Below are 21,441 nucleotides of genomic sequence, written 5' to 3' on the forward strand. Positions count from 1 at the left end.
TTTTCACACAATGGTGAAATGGTCACGTTCTCAAAACCTGTGCAGTCCAAATATCTGGAGTTTTGCAGACATCTTCAACCTCTCATTGTTGAGGTCTGAGCTTCCCACCTGTTTTATAAGGGCATGAACAATACTGGTGCCCAAGAAGAGTAAGGGGACATGTCTTAATGATTACCGACCAGTGTTGATGAAGTGCTTTGAGAGGTTGGTTATGGTGCATATCAACTCCTACCTTAGCAAGAAGGAAAGGTTTAGAGGGATATGGGCCAAACACGTGCAGGTAGGACTAGTGTAGATGGAGCATTTTAGTTGGCATAGGCAACCTGGGGGCAAAATGCCGGTTTCTATGCTGTAAGATTCTCAAAACCTAGATCCACTGCAATTTGCCATCCTCCACAATAGAAACCATAGAGGATGTGATCTCAATGACTCTCCACTCTGCAGAGTACCACTTGGACAATAAAAACACATACATCAGGCTGTTGTTCATGAACTGCACCTCAGCATTCAACACCATCCTCTCCTACAAACTTGTTATCATGCTTAGGGAATTGGGTCTCTGTGCATCCCTTTGCAACTGGATCCTTGACTTTGTCATTAACAGATGTACATGACATATCTCCTTTCTATGTGATCATTACTTAGGGTCTATGCAAAGCTTGCCTAACATCCTTTAATTTCTTGACATTTTTAAACTTTTGAATCATTAATTGGAAACTTGTTTTGCCAACTCCCTCGATAGCCGAAGGAGTTCCCTCACTGACCCGTCCCATATCAAGAACTAGTCAAAAAGGCACAACAGAGGATGTACTTCCTGCGGCAGCTGAGGAAGCACAATCTGCCACAGGTAATGATGGTCCAATTCTACACGGCCATCGTAGAGTCTGTCCTCACCTTCTCCATCATGGTCTGGTTTGGCTCAGCCACCAAGCACGACATCCGGAGGCAACAGCGAATAGTCCGATCAGCAGAGAAGGTTATTGGCTGCAACCTTCCCTCCTTTGACGAACTGTACACTGCAAGGGCCAGGAAGCGAGTGGGTAAGATCATCTCTGATCCCTCTCATCCTGGCCACAAGCTCTTTGAATCACTTCCCTCTGGAAGGCGACTCCGGACTATCAAAGCTGCCACAGCCAGACATAAAAACAGCTTTTTTCCACGAGTAGTAGGTGTACTCAATAACCAAAAATCTGTAGCCTCCTTTTAGAAAATAGGTGCAGGAGAAGGCCATTCGGTCCTTCGAGCCAGCACTGCCATTCACTGTGATCATGGCCCCAATCAATAACCCGTGCCTGCCTTCTCCCCATATCCCTTGATTCCACTAGCCCCTAGAGCTCTATCTAACTCTCTCTTAAATCCATCCAGTGATTTGGCCTCCACTGCCCTCTGTGGCAGGGAATTCCACAAATTCACAACTCTCCGGGTGAAAAAGCTTTTTCTCACCTCAGTCTTAAATGGTCTCCCTTTTATTCTAAGACTGCGGCCCCTGGTTCTGGGCTCGCCCAACATTGAGAACATTTTTCCTGCATCTAGCTTGTCCAGTCCTTTTATAATTTATAGAGAGGGGACTGCGCGATGTCCACGGGTACCCTGCGGGATTTCTGGGACCGCTGGGCACCGCGGGGGGTGGAATGCATCCTGGACAAGGATTGTAACATAGTTGTATAATAGTTTATCATGTGTCGTGTATTATGGTGGTGGGTTCTGTTTTGTTTTTTACTGGACTGTTTTTATTATTTTAATATTTGAATAAATATTTTTGAAATTAAAAAAAAATGTTCATAGCTGAGGTTAGCGTTGTGTAGTGTTCAAGAGCCTGATAGTTGCTTTGAGAAAGCTGATCTTGGAACTGGTGATCATAGTGCACCCTCACTGCATTTCGTTGTCTCTGTACTGTACACTGACAATGACAATTAAAGTTGAATCTGAATCTGAATCTCAGTGGTGTCCATAATAATAATGCAAATCCCTATGAGGAATGTAGGCCCACATTCAGCTAAAGTCCTAACGTGCAGATATATTTAGGGTGTTTTCTGTGTTGCTTTATTTCAGAATTACAGCATTTGTACTTAATTCCCATTGCATCATTTAAACATATTCTCAGCCAAGGAATACTGATATTATGCTCAGGAGTCTGAGTGACCGAAGGTGATTTAAAGGCTGTCAAATCGAATCATAAATCTGCCCGACTGCTGTTAAATCTTTGTCAGCACAGATTGAGGTGATTAAAGTTTGTAAGTCAGTGAAGGCGAGGCGTTTAATGGTGCAGGCAAACACAATTAAATTGTTTGATTGTGTGCTGCCAGCACGTGAAGGGTGGTAAAGAAAGTTAAACCTGTTGATAAACAACAGATGAACCAGCGACAGAAGCTTCAATGCATGGTTCCTACACAGCGGACTGATGCAGGGCAAAACATGAAAGGTGTGCATGAAGCAATCATCACAGGACACGGTGGCGCAGCGGTAGACTTGCTGCGTCACAGCGCCAGAGACCCAAGTTCGATCCTGACTACGGGTGTTGTCTGTACGGAGTTGGTATGTTCTCCCTGTGACCGCGTGGGTTTTCTCCGGGTGCTCCAGTTTCCTCCTACACTCCAAAGGCGTACAGGTTTGTTGGTTAATTTGCTTTGGTAAAAAAAATTGTAAATTGTCGCTGGTGTGTAGGATTGTGCAGGGTGATCACTGGGTGATGTGGACTGTTTGCGTGCTTTATCTCTAATGTCTAAAGACTAAGGAAAAAAAGCAGGGACTTCATAATTTACGACTCTTCTGCATCACACCTTCTGCTTTAATCTTGGGCCTTTGAATGAATGAATGAATGAATAAGTTTATTGGCCAAGTATGTACACATACAAGGAATTTGTCTTGGTGCTCCACCCGCAAGTAACAACACAACAGACAGTAAACCATTAGGAATAAAGCATAAAACATTAAAACATTAAGAATAAAACATTATAGTTTAAACATGTGAAAGAAATAAAATACCAGAGCAAAAGGAGGCTACAGATTTTTGGTTATTGAGTAGAGCAACTGCTCGTGGAAAAAAAAGCTGTTTTTATGTCTGGCTGTGGCAGCTTTGACAGTCCGGAGTCGCCTTCCAGAGGAAGTGATTCAAAGAGTTTGTGGCCAGGGTGAGACGGGTCAGAGATGATCTTACCCACTCGCTTCCTGGCTCTTGCAGTGTACAGTTCGTCAATGGAGGGAAGGTTGCACAGCCTTCTCAGCTGATCGGACGATTCGCTGCAGCCTCCAGGTGTCGTGCTTGGTAGCTGAGCCAAACCAGACCATGATGGAGAAGGTGAGGACAGACTCTACGATGGCCGTGTAGAATCGGACCACCATTGCCTGCGGCAGATTGTGCTTCCTCTGTTGCCACAGGAAGTACATCCTCTGTTGGGCCTTTTTGTGGAGTCGATGGTGGCCCTCCATTTAAGGTCTTTGGAGATGATGGTTCCAAGGAATTTAAAGGACTCCACAGACGTGACTGTGGTGTTGTAGATTGTGAGTGGGGGAAGGGGGAGGGGGAGCTCTCCTAAAGTCTATTATCAATTCCACCGTCTTAAGAGCATTGATCTCCAGGTTGTTGCGATGGCACTAGGACGCCAGCTGTGTCACTTCCTGTCTGTAGGCAGATTCCTCCCCATCCTTGATCAGTCCAATCAGGGTTGTGTCATCTGCAAACTTGAGAAGCCTGACAGAGGAGTCCTGTGGAGGTGCAGTGATTGGTGTAGAGAGAGTAAAGGAGAGGGGAGAGTACGCAGCTTTGCGGTGCTCCTATGCTGAGGGTCTGTGGGTGCAAGATATCCCAACCATCTGCCTATCAAACTCCCCCTCCTCTTTCACAGGTTTCTTGCTCCTCCTCCCCCCCCGCACCCTCAATCAATCTGAAGAACCCCGACCCAAAACGTCACCTATCCATGTTCTCCAGAGATGCTGCCTGACCCGAGTTACACAGCACTTTTTTGTAGGAAAGAACTGTAGATGCTGGTTTGTACTGGAGATAGGCACAAAGTGCTGGAGTAAGTCTGTGGGTCAGGCAGCATCTCAGGAGAAAAAGGATGGGTGATGTTTTGGGTCAGAACCCTTTTTCAGACTGAAAGTGGGGGAGGGGGGGGGGGGGGGGGGGGGGGGGGGGTGACCCATTCCTTTTCTCCAGAGATGTTACCTGACCCGCTGAGTTACTCCAGCACTTTGTCTTTCTTGTGTGAACCGGCACCTGCAGTTCCTTGTTTCTGCAACTCTTTCACTGTTACTTTTCTCTTCCATATTCAGGTTCAGATGTGTTTATTGTCATGTGTTTCACGGTGCAATGGGATTCCTTGTTCACATAAAGTTCAGAATAAACAGCGTGCACACAGAATGATAAATACAATGGTGAACTCTTCTGATGGAGAGCAGAAGAGCAGAATGCTGCAAGATTGGAATGCAACCTGATGCAGTGCAAAGATAAATTAAAAAACCATAATATGATAGCCGAATGATATAAAGTTCAACGCAAGAGTACTTGGCAGCACCTTTAGCAAGTTGCAGAGAATTGTGGACGCAGCCCGGACCATCGCACACACCACCCTCCCTTCCATTGACTCCATTTACACCTCATGCTGCCTCCAGAATAATCAAGGACGAGTCGCACCCCGGCCACTCCCTCTTCTTCCCTTTCTCATCAGGCAAGAGGTACAGAAGTGTGACAACGCACACCTCCAGATTCAGGGACAGTTTCTTCCCAGCTGTTATCAGGCAACTGAAGGACCCTTCCAACTTGAGAGCAGTCTTGAGCTACTATCTACCTCAATGGAGACCCTCGGACTATCTTTGATTGGACTTTACTGGACCTTATCTTGCACTAAACGTTATTCATGTTACTCCTTTTTATGTATCTATACACTGGATGGTTCGATTGTAATCATGTTTCGTCTTTCTGCTGACTGGTTAGCACACAACAAAATCTTTTCGCTGTACATCGGCACACGTGACAATAAACAAAACTAAGCAAGTGGGTGTGAGCGATGATTAATTCAGGAATCTGTTGGTAGGTATGGGGACAGGTGTTGCATCACCTGCGGTTGTAGGGGAAGGTACCTGGGGAAGGGGTGGTTTGGGTGGGAAGGGATGAGTTAACCAGGGAGTTGCAGAGGGAACGGTCTCTGCGGACGGCGGAAAGAGGTGGAGATGGGGAGATGTGACTCGTGATGGTATCCCGTTGGAGGTGCCGAAAATGTTGGAGGATTATGTGCTGTATGTGACCGCTGGTGGGGTGGAAGGTGAGGACTAGGGGGATTCTGTCCCTGTTGCGACGAGGGGGAGGGGGAGCAAGGGCGGAGCTGTGGGGTACTGAGGAGACACGAGTGAGGGCCTCATCTATATTGGAAGAGGGGAAAGAATGTCCCTCTTCTTGGGCGCAGATGCAGCGTAGACGGAGGAATAAGCGAGTTCGGTAATGACAAGCTTAAGAAGATGGGGGTGGATTCCACATTTATCTCCTGGATATACGACTACCTGACGGGTCGACCACAGTTTGTCAAGCTGGGGGACAGTGTGTCTGGCACAGTGGTGTGCAATGTTGGAGCCCCACAGGGAACGGTTCTGGCCCCGTTCCTCTTCACCCTGTACACAGCAGACTTTAACTATAAGTCTGACACGCCACGTACAGAAATACTCAGATGATACAGCGATTGTGGCATGCGTAAGGAACGGGCAGGGGGAGGAATACAGGAACTTGACCAGTGCCTTTTGTGCCTGGAGTGAAGAGAACTGTCTCACCCTGAACACAACAAAGACTAAAGAGATGGTGGTTAACTTTGGCAGGTCCAAGCTCCCCCTTCAGCCGGTCAACGCTGCAGGGGCTGACATTGAGGTGGTGCAGACATATAAATACCTTGGAGTGCACCTTGACAACAAACTGGACTGGTCTGTCAACTCTGACTCCCTCTACAAAAAAGGCCAGAGCAGACTCTTTTTCCTCAGAAGGCTCAAATCCTTCAATGTGTGTAAGGATATGCTGCACATGTTTTACAACACAGTGGTTGCAAGCGTTATTTTCTACGCTGTTGTCTGCTGGGGCAACAGCATTAGTGCAAAAAACAATAGGAAGCTGGTCAAACTGGTTAAACGAGCTAGCTCAGTGCTGGAGGGGAGAGTAGACTCTGGGATGGAGGTGCTTGAGAGGCGTATGAGGCACAAGGTGCAGGTCATCCTGAAAAACCCCGGGCATCCCTTCCATATAATTCTGAAGAGTCAAAAGAGCACTCGGAACAACAACCGGCTCCTCTCCCTGCCCTGTAGAACAGAGCGATTCAGGAGATCCTTCACCCCTGCAGCCATTAGATTTTATAATTCGGACCGCTAGGCTGTAGGGGGATGCATTTTGCAATTATTAATTTTTAACTGTTAATTATTGGTCTTTTTAAGTTTTTATTGCTCTCAGGTAGTGTCCACATTGTATTCTATGTATTTTCTGTCTGCGTTCGTTTTGAATCTGTGGGTTTGTTGGTTGGGAGCTTCTGGACATCTGAATTTCCCTGAGGGGATCAATAAAGTATTTATTATTATTATTATTATTATTATTACAACTGTGCATGCCCAGGTCATGGGTCATTCGGGATAAACATTCTCACCAGCTGAGCTACTGTGTGTGTACGGACCTGCGTTCATATGTATTTTCCAGTTTTGCTTCTTCGAGGTAAGAAAATACTGCTTTCAAAACTATTAACCAGGTGCATCTATGGTTCATTTGTACAAAACTACAATGATTTTGGTGGTTATACTGCTTTATGCTTCGGTGAGTGAGCGAGATCGTGACGATGAATAGTGGATAATTGACTTTGTTATTTGGTGCAGTTTTTTAAGTTGTTTCTCCCCAGTGGGTAAGAAAGCAGCCAAGAAAGACTTCAAAAGTAATCCCAAAAGTAGTGGCACTTAAGATAAGAGATTGCTGGCAATTCCATGCAGTGCTGTTGCCATTTCCCCATGTAATCTAGCCTGACCAAGTTTATGCTTTTGCAGAATTCCTTAATATTCTCTTCTTCAGTGTTTTTTTCTGTTCAGTAGCAGCTTTTGGATTTATGGTATTGCATTAGGTGTAGTTGATTGCTTCCAGAGCTCGAGGGAAGTTGTCTATGGTGTAGAACCTGTATTTTTTGTAGATGCCTGAGAAATCGGGAAAACAAATGGTAAGACGTTCAGTCTGAAGAAGGGTCTTGACCCGAAACGTCACCCATTGCTTCACTCCAGAGATGCTGCCGGTCCCGCTGAGTTACTCCAGCATTTTGTGTCCATCTTCAATTTTCTTGGCCCCGCTCTGGGAGTAGGAGTGGGGGCGTATCCGGATCCACAACGGCCATGAGCCCCAGGCCGAGCTCGCTGATCGTTTGCCTGCTTCTGCTGCTGTTGGAGGTGAGACATTGCGCCGCGCCAGGGTCTTGGGCCTGTCAATGGACATGTCATTATCGTGGAAACTGAGGCTATTGTCGAGGAAACTGAGGCTGTTGTCACCTTTCCTTTGAGAGGTGAGGTTGGGATACTGCATGACGACCTTTCTAAACTGGCCCTTTTCCAAGTCAAATATTTATCTTCTCAGCGGAGATCACTGCAGACATTGGTTAGGAACATTTAAATGAAGCTGATGGACTGGTCGGAGGATATTCCACCATTTGCTTTCTTTCATGGTTTTGTTTTTCCTCAAAGTTAAAACTATTGCTCTCAGCTGCTGTGGATTACTGCCTCAGATTAAATATATTTTGACACGTAAATTATGAATAAAGGTAAGAAATTGTTTCAAACACGTAATATTTTTTAAAATTCCAGTAGCAAACACATTAAAGATTAAATGAAAATAATAAATTCTTCAACTTTTTGAATATCTCATTATTGCAGATTAATGAACGGAACTAGAACTGGGACTGTGTAAGTAGTGTGTGAACAGCAGAACAAGAAAGGAATCTATTGAGTTGACAGAATTCTAGTTTAATTCCCTGGAAGAATAGTTAACAATTTATACACAGTTTATACAGCGCTGAGTTCGCTTTAAAAAAAATCCCAAATGACCTTTGACAAATCCCATGATTCCTTGCGTTTATCGAGATACCGAACTCGCTTATTGGGAGTCGGGGATAGTCTTTGCAGGAAGCAAGGTGGGAAGAATTGTTGTTGAGATAGATGGAATGGAATAGAATGGAATACTTTATTGTCACATGTGACTAGGCACAGGGAAATTCTATGCTTACATACCCATTGTATACAAATAGCTGCCACCTACGGCACTGACAAAGTTACAAAGCACGCCGACTCCTCCATTGTTCTCTTCCCCCCCCCCCCTCACATCGGTTCCCCCCGTTAGGTCCCCTTTGTTCTCCCTCCACGTCACTCATGGCAGTCCCCACACGTCGGCTCCTCCATTGTTCTTCCCATCTCCCATCACGGTGGTCCTTCCACGCCCTCATCGACCATCGATCGTGGGTCGACCCGTGAGGCATCAACGCCGCTGAGGCCTCAGCGCTGCCGACACCCCACTTCACGCCTCCGCGGTGCCGACCTGGGCCCCAGCCGCGGGCTCCGTCGGCCGTTCCGCCGACCCGGACTCTGACCCGTGAGGCCCGGCTCCTCCATCCGACTTGCGGGGCCCCAACTCAGGCTTCTAGGTGGCGATCCGGGAGGCATCGAGATCGCGGCGCCTTGATAAAGGCCTCTGGCCTTGTTCCCAGTCCATAGCCGCGGCCTGGCGGGAAGCCTTCTGGCCACACGATGTGGGAGTCAGTGGGTTTGTCTTTGATTATGTTGACTCCTTTCCCAAGGTAGTGTGAAGTGCAGATAGAGTCGATGGTGGGGGAGTCTGGTCTGCATGATCGACTGGGCTACATCCATAACTCTCTGCAATCTCTTGCGGTCTTGGGCAGAGCAGTTCCCAACTGAGATGTGATGCATCTCGACAATATTGGGTGGCAGAATGGCTCAGAGTTAAAGTTGCTGCCTTACAGCAGCAGAGACCCGGGTTTGATCATGACTACGGCTACTGTCTGTAGAGAGTTTCTACATTCTCCGTGACCGCGTGGGTTTTCTCCTGGTGCTCCCGTTTCCTCCAACGCTCCAAAGACATGCAGGCCTGTAGGTTGATTGGCATAGATAAAAATTATAAATTGTCTCTAGTGCGTGGGATAGTGGTTGTGTATAGGGTGATCGCTGGTCGGCGTGGACTCGGTGGGCCGAAGACCCTGTTTACGCGCTGTATTTCTAAAGTCTATCCTTTCTACGGTGGATCTGTGCAAGTTCGTTAGAGTCTTTGGAAACGTACTGTATTTCCTCAGTCTCCTCAGGCAGTAGAGGCGTTGCTGTGACTTCTTTGCCATCGCATGCTGACACATCGGGGAAAACCCTTCCTCAGCAGATCATAATCTGGGATCTTTTGAAAGGCCTGGATAGACTGGATGCGGAGAGGATGTTTCCACTAGTGGCAGAGTCACGGACCCGAGGCACCAGCATCCGAGTAAAAGGACGCACTTTTTGACAGGAGATGAGGCAATTTAGTCAGAGGGTGGTGAAACTGTGGAATTCATTGCCGCAGCCGATGGGTCATTGGGTATTTTTAAGGTGGAGATTGACAGATTCTTGATTAGTATGGGTGTCAGGAGTTATGGGGAGAAGGCAGGTGAATGGGGTGAGGAGGGAGAGATAGATCAGGCATGATTGAATGGCGGAGTAGACTTGATGGGCCGATTGGCCTAAATCTTCTCCTATAACATGGACTATTGCATCCATCTACAACATGTCAATGACTGATCCAAAGGACATCACCTCCATCAGTGCAGGAAGGAAATGCAGATGCTGATTTAAATCGAAGATAGACACAATAAGCTGGAGTAACTCAGTGGGTCAGGCAGCATCTCCGGAGAAAAGGAATGGGTGACGTTTTGGGTTGAGAGCCTTCTTCAGACTGAGACCCTGACTCTCAGTCTGAAGAAGGAACTCGACCCGAAACATCATCTATTCCTTTTCTCCAGAGATGTTGTCTGACCTGCTGAGTTACTCCAGCTTTTTGTGTCTGTCGTCACCTCCATTTGTACTACACATGTGTTCACATGGATTTGCACAGCTATCTGCTCTTGAAACAGTGCAGTTTTGCACTGAGGCTTTCATCCTAGAACATAGAACAGTACAGCACGTGAAGAGTCCCTTCGGCCCACATTGTCTGTGCTGGACATGATGCAGCGACCAACTCTTATCTATCTGCACATAATCCATCTCCCTCCAGTCCCTGCTTTGACTGATTCGGAGGCTGCAACTGCGGGTTTGGCGGACGGCACCGGGAGCCCGCTGGTCCCTGGAGGGAGACCGCTTTTCAGGGCTCCCGCAACGGCGACTTCTCCCGCCCGAGTTGCGGGGTTGAAGAGCTCCTGGAGCGGGGCCTACATCACCGCCCCGCGCGGCTTGGAATGGCTGCGGGTCTCTGCGAGCGCGCGCCGGGGGCTCTAACATCAAGAATCCGGTGTGCGGCCTTGCATCACCCGGCGTGGCTTTAATGGCCGCGGGACAATTCGCCATCGCCCACCGGGGGCTTTGACTTTGACTTTGACTCTGACATCGGGGGGGGGAGAGTGCAGTGGAGAGATACGTTTTTTTGGCCTTCCATCACAGCAATGTGATGGATGTTTATGTAAATTATGTTGTGTCTTGGGTCTATTTGTTTGTAATGTATGGCTGCAGAAACGACATTTCGTTTGGACCTCAAGGGGTCCAAATGACAATAAATTGAATTGTATTGTATTGTATTGTATTGACCCAAGGATGCTGTCTCAATAGGGAAGGAAAATTATTAGACGGTCATATATCAAACATTTACTTTCCGCGACATATAAATTGGCAAGTGAAATTTCATTCTGTTAACGTTCCCAACACTGAAATTAATATTCACAAACAGCTTGACCTTTCCTGTCTCATTTAATCAGCTCATCAAAAATATTTTAAGGAGATTAATGTCCCGCAATTCACAAAAACATTGCATATTGCCTTGTTGGGAACAGGAGCTCGGTATCATAGAGCCATACAGTGTGGAAACAGGCTCTTCAGCCCAATTCATCCATGCCGACCAAGATACCCCACCAAGCTCATCTAATTTGCCTGCGTTTGCCCCTTAAACCCTCTAAACCTTTCCCATCCATGTCCAGTTTAGTTCAGTTTATTATTTAGTTTAGTTTAGTTTATTGCTACGTGCAGTGAAAAGCTTCATGTTGCGTGCTATCCAGTCAGTGAAACGTCTATACAATCAGGCCCTCCACAGTGCACAGATACATGATAAAGAGAATAAAGAGAATTTGAGTATAGGAGCAGGGAGGTTCTACTGCAGTTGTACAGGGTCTTGGTGAGACCACACCTGGAGTATTGCGTCCAGTTTTGGTCTCCTAATCTGAGGAAAGACATTCTTGCCATAGAGGGAGTACAGAGAAGGTTCACCAGACTGATTTCTGGGATGTCAGGACTTTCATATGAAGAAAGACTGGATAGACTCGGTTTGTACTCGCTAGAATTTAGAAGATTGAGGGGGGATCTTATAGAAACTTACAAAATTCTTAAGGGGTTGGACAGGCTAGATGCAGGAAGATTGTTCCCGATGTTGGGGAAGTCCAGAACAAGGGGTCACAGTTTAAGGATAAGGGGGAAATCTTTTAGGACCGAGATGAGGAAAACTTTTTTCACACAGAGAGTGGTGAATCTCTGGAATTCTCTCCCGCAGAAGGTAGTAGAGGCCAGTTCATTGGCTATATTTAAGAGGGAGTTAGATGTGGCCCTTGTGGCTAAAGAGATCAGGGGGTATGGAGAGAAGGCAGGTACAGGATACTGAGTTGGATGATCAGCCATGATCATATTGAATGGCGGTGCAGGCTCGAAGGGCCGAATGGCCTACTCCTGCACCTATTTTCTATGTTTCTAAAGTTTACTACATGATTTAAGTCCAGTAAAGTCCGATTAAAAGTCTCCAATTAGGTAGATGGGAGGTCTGGACCACTCTCTAGTGGGTGAGAGGACAGTTTAGTTCCCTGATGCCCAAATGTCTTTTACATGTTGGTATTAGTACATCACACGTCGTTCCATATACTCATCACTCTTTGTGTGAAAAAGTTGCCCCTCAGGTTCCTATTAAATCTTTCCCCTCTCATCTTAAACCTATGTCCTCTAGTTCTTGATTGACCAATGCTGGGAAAATTACTCTATTGCCAGTAGTGATTGCAAGTCATCCAAATCAAGATCCTTGATCGGTTTTAGTTAGATTATTTTCAGGATGTAAAATATTTCTTGTATTTCTTGCCCATCCTGAATGACTCTTGAGAAGGTGGTGATGAATCAATGGTTTGAACAGCTGCCGCTTTGTTTTAGTGAACCAGCACAGAGACTTAGACCCTGCAGCCCATCGAGTCCACACCGATCATCAATCACACATTCGTACTAGTTCCACGTTATCCCACTTTCTCATCCACTCCTCACACGTTAGGGGCAATTTACAGGAGCCAATTGACCTACAAACCCGCACGTCTTTGGGATTGTGGGAGGACACGGACGGGGGAGGAAATCGGAGCACCTGGAGAAATCCGGGTCTCTGTCACTACGAGCAAGTAGGTCGATCAGCTGCACCACTGTGCCCACTGTGAAGGTATGCCCACTGGCAGTACTCTTGGGAAGGGAGTTCCAGGCTTTAGACCCAGTGACGATGATGGAACTGCAACGTATTTCAAGGGTGGAAAATTTATAATTTGGAGGGGAACGTAAAGTGGTGATGTTGGAATAGGTTGGCCATACGCACAAATAGATGCACAGAGTCTCTTGCCCAGAGTGGGGGAATCGAGAACCAGAGGACATAGGTTTAAGGTGAAGGGGAAAAGATTTAACAGGAATCTGATGGGTAACTTTTTCACCGAAGGGTGGTGGGTGTATGGAATGAGTTACCAGAGGAGGTAGTTCATTAGACAACACACAATAGACAATAGGTGCAGGAGTAGGCCATTCGGCCCTTTGAGCCAGCACCATCATTCATGGCTGATCATCCAGTACCACGTTCCTGTGTTCTCACCATATCCCCTGACTCCGCTATCTTTAAGAGCTCTATCTAACTCTCTTGAAAGCATCCACATAATCCGCCTCCACTGCCTTCTGTGTCAGAGAATTCCACAGATTCACAACTCTCTGGGTGAAAACGCTTTTCCTCATCTCCTTTCTAAATGGTCTACCCCTTATTCTTATGTGGCCCCTGGTTCTGGACTCCCCCAACATCGGGAACATGTTTCCTGCCTCTAGCGTGTCCAATCCCTTAATAATTTTATATGTTTCAAAGTGTTGCCCTTTCATCCTTCAGGGAGGGGACTATCAGAATGTTGAAACGCTGTTAACCAGGTACATGGATAAGACAGGTTTAGAGGGATGTGAGCCAAATGCAGGCAGGTGGGGTGGTGCAGTAATGTAGATGGGGTAAGGTACACAAAAATGCTGGAGAACCTCAGCGGTTGCAGCAGCATCTATGGAGCGAAGGAAATGGGTGACGTTTCGGGCCGAAACCCTTCTTCAGACTGATGTAGATGGGGTATGTTGGTTGGCGTGGGCAAGTTACGCTCTATGACTCTGTATCCCGATGCGTATCCAACTTGGTAAAGGTAAAGATGTTGCGCATTTCAACACACAGAGAAGAGTGCAGACACCCACCACCCTCTGTGTAAAACAATGTGCCTTGCAAATCTTGTTTAAACTGTTCCCTTTTCATCTTAAAGCTTTGCACAATGGTGTACGACGTTTCCATTCGTCGTGGGAAAAAGGTTCTGACTGTCGACCTTATCTATGCCTCTTATAATTTTATATACTTCTATCAGGTCTCCCTCCCCACAGCCTCCGGCATTCCAGAGAAAATAATTCAAGTTTGTTCATAAGGTCATAAGTGATAGGAGCAGAATTAGGCCATTCGGCTCACCAAGTCTGCTCCACCATTCAATCATGGCTGATCTATCTGTCCCTTCTAACCCCATTCTCCTGCCTTCTCCCCATAACCCCGGACACTCTTACTGATCAAGAATCTATCTATCTCTGCCTTAAAAATATCCATTAAGAAATAATTGGACATGTACATGGATAGGATAGGTTTAGAGGGATATGGGCCAAACCCTGGCAGATGGGACTAGTGTAGAAGTAGAATGTTGGTCAGTGTGGGCAAGCTGTATTGTTCATTCTCTCCATGTAGCTAATACCCCTAATCCTAGGCATCTTAATTCTTTAGAGATAACTTTAGTCTCCCACTCACCTGAGTCTGAAGAAGGGTCTCGATCCGATACGACACCCATTCCTTCTCTCCAGAGATGCTGCCTGTCCCGCTGAGTTACTCCAGCATTTTGTGTCCATCCTCTGTTCACTGCGGACGACATGGTTGTAATCATGTATAGTCTTTCCACTGACGGGGTAGCACGCAACAAAAGAGCTTTTCACTGTGACAATAAAATAAAGCTAAGCTAAGGTCCCTTTCAGAATGGCAGGAAGTGACTAGTGGGGTACCGCAAGGCGTGGTGCTGGGACCGCAGCTATTTACAATATACATCAATGATTTGGATGAAGGGATTCAAAGTAACATTAGCAAATTTGCAGATGACACAAAGCTGGATGGCAGTGTGAACTGTGAGGAGGATGCTATGAGAATGCAGGGTGACTTGGACAGGTTGGGAGAGTGGGCAGATGCATGGCAGATGAAGTTTAATGCGGATAAATGTGAGGTTATCCACTTTGGTAGCAAAAACAGGAAGGCAGATTACTATTTAAATGGCGTCAAGTTTGGAAAAGGGGAAGTACAACGGGATCTGGTGGTCCTTGTACATCAGTCTATGAAAGTAAGCATGCAGGTACAGCAGGCAGTGAAGAAAGCGAATGGTATGTTGGCCTTTATAACAAGAGGAATCGAATATAGGAGCAAAGAGGTCCTTCTGTATTTGTACAGAGCCCTGGTGGGACCACACCTGGAGTATTGTGTACAATTTTGGTCCCCTAATTTGAGGAAGGACATTCTTGCTATTGAGGGAGTGCAGCGTAGGTTTACAAGGTTAATTCCTGGGATGTAGCGACTGTCATATACTGAGAGAATGGAGCAGCTGGGCTTGTACACTCTGGAGTTTAGAAGGATGAGAGGGCATCTCAATGAACCATATATGATTGTTAAGGGCTTGGACACACTAGAGGCTGGAAACATGTTCCTGATGTTGGGAGAGTCCAGGACCAGGGGCCACAGTTTAAGAATAAGGAGTAAGCCATTTAGAACGGAGACGAGGAAACACTTTTTCTCACAGAGAGTGGTGAGTCTGTGGAATTCTCTGCCTCAGAAGGCAGTGGAGGCAGGTTCTCTGGATGCTTTCAAGAGAGAGCTAGATAGGGCTCTTAAAAATAGCGGAGTTAGGGGATATGGGGAGAAGGTACGAACGGGGTACTGATTGGGGATGATCAGCCATGATCACATTGAATGGCAGTGCTGGCTCAAAGGGCCATATGGCCTACTCCTGCCCCTATTGTCTATTGTCTATTGTCTAAACCTGTGCCTGTTCTCTTTTTGTAGGCCTTCAGCGCGCGTCATGCTCTCGCGTCAGAAGCGGAACTCCTGCCTTCGTGTCACTGCCTCCATGACCCTGCTCGGCGTGGGCCTTTACTTTGGGTTTCACGCCTTGTGGCTCAGCGGCCTGGAGTCTCCCGAAGCCGGCGATGTGGAGGGGATCCACCTTCACCACCACGAGCACGGAGTTTACCATCAGGCTGCAGTGATTACTGATTCAGGTTAGTACCCAGATTCCACCCCCATAAATATCTAACCACATAAATATCCACCTCTAAAATATCGTCGGCCTTCCATCTCACCTCCTCACTAGGCCATCACGTTGATTCTGACACCCAGGGCCACTGGCAGGCTGGGGGGTCAATCAGTTGACATGCGGACCTGATGTCCAGCCTGCTTTCACTTGGGTACATGGGACAGATACCATTAGTTTAGTTTAGCTTAGAGATACAGCGCGGAAACAGGCCCATGGGTCCACGCGGACCAGCGATCCCCGCACATTAACACCATCCTACTACACCCACTAGGGACAATTGTTATATTTACCAAGCCAATTAACCTACAAACATGTACGTCTTTGGAGTGTGCGAGGAAACCGAAGATCTAGGAGAAAACCCATGCAGGTCACGGGGAGAACGTACCAACTCCGTACAGACAGCACCCGTAGTTGGGATCGAACCCGGGTCTCCGGCGCTGCAAGTCCCGTAAGGAAGCAACTCTACCGCTACACCACTGTGAACGCCCATTATTTCGAAGAAGCGCTGGGAAGATGTCTGTAGTCCCTCTGTTGCAAAAGTCTTTCTCACTCAACACGAGCGGCACAGTGGCGCAGCTGGTAGAGCTGCTGTCCTACAGCGCCAGAGACCCGGGTTCGATCCAGACCTCGGGTGCTGTCTGTGTGGAGTTTGCACGTTCTCACTGTGACGACTTGGGTCTCCTTCAGGTGCTACGGTTTTCTCCCACATCCTAAAGTGCCTGTACCACTTAGGCGATTTTATTAGGCGACTACAGGCGACGAGGCTGTCGCCACACGGTCGCCGGGGTGTCGCCTGTATGGTCGTGAGTAATCTCCTCAGTCGCCCAAAGAGTCATAGCGTCTTTCTGGTCGCCGCTGGATTTTGAAATGTTCAAAACATTTCGGCGACAGTCGGCGACCATGGGCTTGTCGTAGCTTGTCTTCATCTGACGTAGGTGCTGAATTAGGTTGTCGTAGGTTGTCGCCAGGATGGCATAGATTGTTGCTGGTGCTGACGTCGGTGAATTCCATTGTCGCAGTCACCGGCAGCCGCCTAAAAAATCGTCTAAGGGGGATAGGCACATTAGTCCAGTCGCCGTTTTTTTGCCGACCTGCTACGACTGTGACAGTAAATCGCCTAAAAAATCTCTTAGTGGGACAGGCCCTTAACGACTTGCAGGTTTGTAGGTTAATTGGCTTGTGTAAGTTGTCCCTAGTGTGTAGGATAGAACTAGTGTATGGGTGATCGCTGGTCGGCGCGGACTCAGTGGGCTGAAGTGCCTGCTTCCACACTGCATCTATAAACTAAACTAAACGAGTAAGGCACAGCGGGTAGAGCTGCTGTCTCACAGTGCTGGAGACACAGGTTCAATCCTGACCTCGGGTGCTCTGTGTGGCGTTTGCACGTTCTTTCTGCAACTGCGTGGGTTTCCTCCAACATTCCAAAGACGTGCGGGTTTGTAGGTTAATTGGTTTCCGTAAATTGCCCCAAGTGTGTGGGGAGTGGATGAGAAAGTGGGATAACATGGAACGAGTGTGAAAGTGTGATCGAAGGTCGGTGTGAACTTAGCCGGTCGAGGGGGTCTCAGTTACTATGCTGGATCTTTAAACATAGACTGCAGTGTTTCAAAGAGTTATCACCTTCACGAATAATTAGGGATGGGCAAGAAAAAAATATTTTTTGCATATCTTTTATTCCTTGTTCTTTATCTCTCTACATCATCGTGTATGTCTCTCTTTTACCATATCCCTAACCAGTCTGAAGAAGGGTCTCGACCCGAAACGTCATCCATTCCTTCTCTCCAGAGATGCTGCCTGTCCCGCTGAGTTACTCCAGCTTTTTGTGTCCTCCTTGAGCAATATCTTGGCTTATTGTCAACACATTGATCCTGATGTATGTGTCGATGAAAGTATCTTCCAGCAACACTAGGGCGGCAGAGTGGTGCAGCGGTAGAGTTGCTACCTTACAGGGGCGGAGACCCGGGTTTGATACTGACTACGGGTGCTGGCTGTACGGAGTTTGTACGTTCTCCCCGTAACCTGCGTGGGTTTTCTCCGAGATCTTTGGTGTCCTCGAGCACTCCAAAGACGTGCAGGTTTGTAGGTTAATTGGCTTTGTTTAAATGTAAATTGTCCCTAGTGTGCGTCAAAGATCCGCTATAGGATCTTTGGTGTGCGTGGGATAGCGTTAATGTGTGGGGATTGCTGGCCGGTGCAGACTCGGTGGGCCGAATGGCCTGTTTCCGCGCTGTCCCTCTAAACTAAAAACTAAACTGAACACCAGTGCAAACTATTATCTTACCATCAAGTTGTTATTTATGGGAGTTTGCGGTGTGCATATTGGAGAGAGATAATGCAGGGAAACAGGCCCACCGAGTCAGCACCAACTAGCAGCCGCCCATTCACACCAGGCTTACATTAATCATATTATTTATCCTCCCCACATTCTCATCAATGCCACTAAGGACCCCCCCCCTCCTCCCCCGACCCCCCTTGCACATTAGGGGCAAATTATAGCGGCGAATTAACCACACATCAGAATGTCAGAGGAAATTGGAGCACCCAGAGAAAACCACATTTCACGCTGCCTCGATAAAGCCAGCAGCAAAGATCCTATAGCGGAGGATCTTTGGCCAGCAGCATAATCAAGGACCGATTAAACCCCGGTCACTCCCTCTTCTCCCCTCTCCCATCAGGCAACAGGCACAGAAGTGTGAAAACGCACACCTCCAGGGGCAGATTCTTCCCAGCTGTTATCAAGCAACTGAACTATCCTATCACCAACCACAGAACGGTCCTGACCTCCCATCTACCCCATTGGAGACCCTCGAACTATCTTTAATCAGAGGTCATCTTGCACTGAACGCTACTCCCTTTATCCTGTATCTGTACAATGTGAACGGCTTGGTTGTAATCCTGTATAGTCCGTTAGCTGACTGGATAGCACGCACCAAAAAAGCTTCTTACTGTACCTCAATACATGTGACAATAAGCTAAACAACTAAACTGAACTGCGCACAGACAGCGCCAGAGTTCAGGATTAAACCCGGGTCCCTCACGTCATGAGCCAATGACTTAATTCATTAACCCAAGTAGATGCTCTGCTTCTTAAGGGCCTGTCCCACTTGGCCGTCATGCAAATGGCGCGCAAAGATTTTGTACGTCACAAAGTCCTTGGACGCTGCGCGCGCCCGCGCATCACTGCCTTTGTCATCGTGCACCATGAGCTCGTAAAGCGCACCATGCGCACATCACGTGCGTGTCATGACGTGTAAATGATGACGCGTAAATTATGCGCAAATTACTACCAAGTGGGACAGGCCCTTTACATTGCAACAATGCTAAACAGTGCAAAGGCTGTCAGTAATTGTAACGTCTGCAAAAAACAGTACAGAAAGGCGTCTGCATAGACCATGCTCCTCGAAAAGATACTTGGACAGGTATATGGATAGGAAAGGTTTCGAGAGATATGGGCCAAATGTCGGCAAATGGGACTAGGGTAGATGGGTCAGACTTGGTCAGCATAGGCAAGTTGGGCCGAAGGGTCTGTTTCTGTGCTGTATAACTCCATGACTGTAACAGATCTGCATAACAAATAACCAGGAGTTACAAAGTCAGCAGCACTCAGCAAGAGCTCTTGATTAAACTCATTAAGCAATAGAAACTTCACTAATTAATCTGCACAACCATGAAATTAAATTACTTCCAGGCAAAAAAAACTCTCATGTCAACTTGAATTCCTTTAGTTTTCTGAAATAAACTTGCGCGTTTGACTTGCAGTGCAAGAAGCAAAGATGCGTGTTGCACAATGTTTTGTTTATTTAATTTCCAGGCTATTACTTTGCAGATTTACAATGGACGGGTAAACAGAATAATCTCTCTGGTTTTGAGTTAGTTTACAGATACGCTACGGAAACAGGCCCCTCAGCCCACAGGGTCCGTGCCGACCAGCGATCCCCGCACACTAGCACTATCCTACTCACACTAGTGACAATTTACATTTTTTTACCGAAGCCAATTAAACCACAAACCTGTACGTCTTTGGATTGTGCGAGAAAACCAGAGCACCTGAGGAAAACCTACCAGCAACTCTACCGCTGCCCCACCGTACTGCCCATCGGTTTGGGGGAGTGAGCTTTAACCTCACTATCAGTAAACCAAGCTCTGGAAAATGCCTGAAAGCCATGTCCCATTGTACGAGTTCAAGCAACAAAAGCTTTTCACTGTACACAAGAGTCAGGAGTGTTTTATTATCATATATAACAATATAACCATATAACAATTACAGCACGGAAACAGGCCATCTCGACCCCTCTAGTCCGTGCCGAACACATAGTCTCCCCTAGTCCCATATACCTGCGCTCAGACCATAACCCTCCATTCCTTTCCCATCCATATAACTATCCAATTTATTTTTAAATGATAAAAACGAACCTGCCTCCACCACCTTCACTGGAAGCTCATTCCACACAGCTACCACTCTCTGAGTAAAGAAGTTCCCCCTCATGTTACCCCTAAACTTCAGTCCCTTAATTCTCAAGTCATGTCCCCTTGTTTGAATCTTCCCTACTCTCAGTGGGAAAAGCTTTTCCACGTCAACTCTGTCTATCCCTCTCATCATTTTAAAAACCTCTATCAAGTCCCCCCTTAACCTTCTGCGCTCCAAAGAATAAAGCCCTAACTTGTTCAACCTTTCTCTGTAACTTAGTTGCTGAAACCCAGGCAACATTCTAGTAAATCTCCTCTGTACTCTCTCTCTATTTTGTTGACATCCTTCCTATAATTAGGCGACCAAAATTGTACACCATACTCCAGAATTGGCCTCACCAATGCCTTGTACAATTTTATCATTACATCCCAACTTCTATACTCAATGCTCTGATTTATAAAGGCCAGCACACCAAAAGCTTTCTTTACCACCCTATCTACATGAGATTCCACTTTCATGGAACTGTGCACAGTTATTCCCAGATCCCTCTGTTCACCTACATTCTTCAATTCCCTACCATTTACCATGTACGTCCTATTTTGATTTGTCCTGCCAAGATGTAGCACCTCACACTTATCAGCATTAAACTCCATCTGCCATCTTTCAGCCCACTCTTCCAACTGGCATAAATCTCTCTGTAGACTTTGAAACTCTTCTTCATTACCCGCAACCCCACCTATCTTAGTATCATCTGCATATTTACTAATCCAATTTACCACACCATCGTCCAGGTCATTGATGTACATGACAAACAACAGTGGACCCAACACAGATCCCTGTGGCACCCCACTCGTCACTGGCCTCCAACCTGACAAACAACCATCCACCATTACTCTCTGGCATCTCCCATTCAGCCACTGTTGAATCCATCTTGCTACTCCACCATTAATACACAACCATTGAACCTTCTTAACCAACCTTCCATGAGGAACCTTGTCAAAGGCCTTACTGAAGTCCATATACACAACATCCACTGCTTTACCCTCATCAATTTCCCGAGTAACATCTTCAAAAAATTCAAGAAGATTAGTTAAACATGACCTTCCAGGCACAAATCCATGTTGACTGTTCCTAATCAGACCCTGTTTATCCAGATGCTTATATATATTATCTCTTAGTATTCTTTCCATTAATTTGCCCACCACTGACGTCAAACTAATA

The 21,441-nt window shown here is 46.7% G+C and overlaps 1 protein-coding gene across 1 annotated transcript in view; it reads left to right on the forward strand.

The window, feature by feature from the left end:
• Nucleotides 1–21,441, forward strand: part of ggt6 (gamma-glutamyltransferase 6) — an 84,829-nt gene that overhangs the window by 44,292 nt on the left and 19,096 nt on the right. Inside the window, exon 2 of the mRNA XM_033018461.1 lies at nt 15,563–15,777. Within this exon, the coding sequence (XP_032874352.1) occupies nt 15,563–15,777 (215 nt within the window). The remainder of the gene's footprint in view (nt 1–15,562; nt 15,778–21,441) is intronic.

Source organism: Amblyraja radiata, chromosome 3, assembly GCF_010909765.2.
Source record: "Amblyraja radiata isolate CabotCenter1 chromosome 3, sAmbRad1.1.pri, whole genome shotgun sequence".
Taxonomy (NCBI): Eukaryota; Metazoa; Chordata; class Chondrichthyes; order Rajiformes; family Rajidae; genus Amblyraja; species Amblyraja radiata.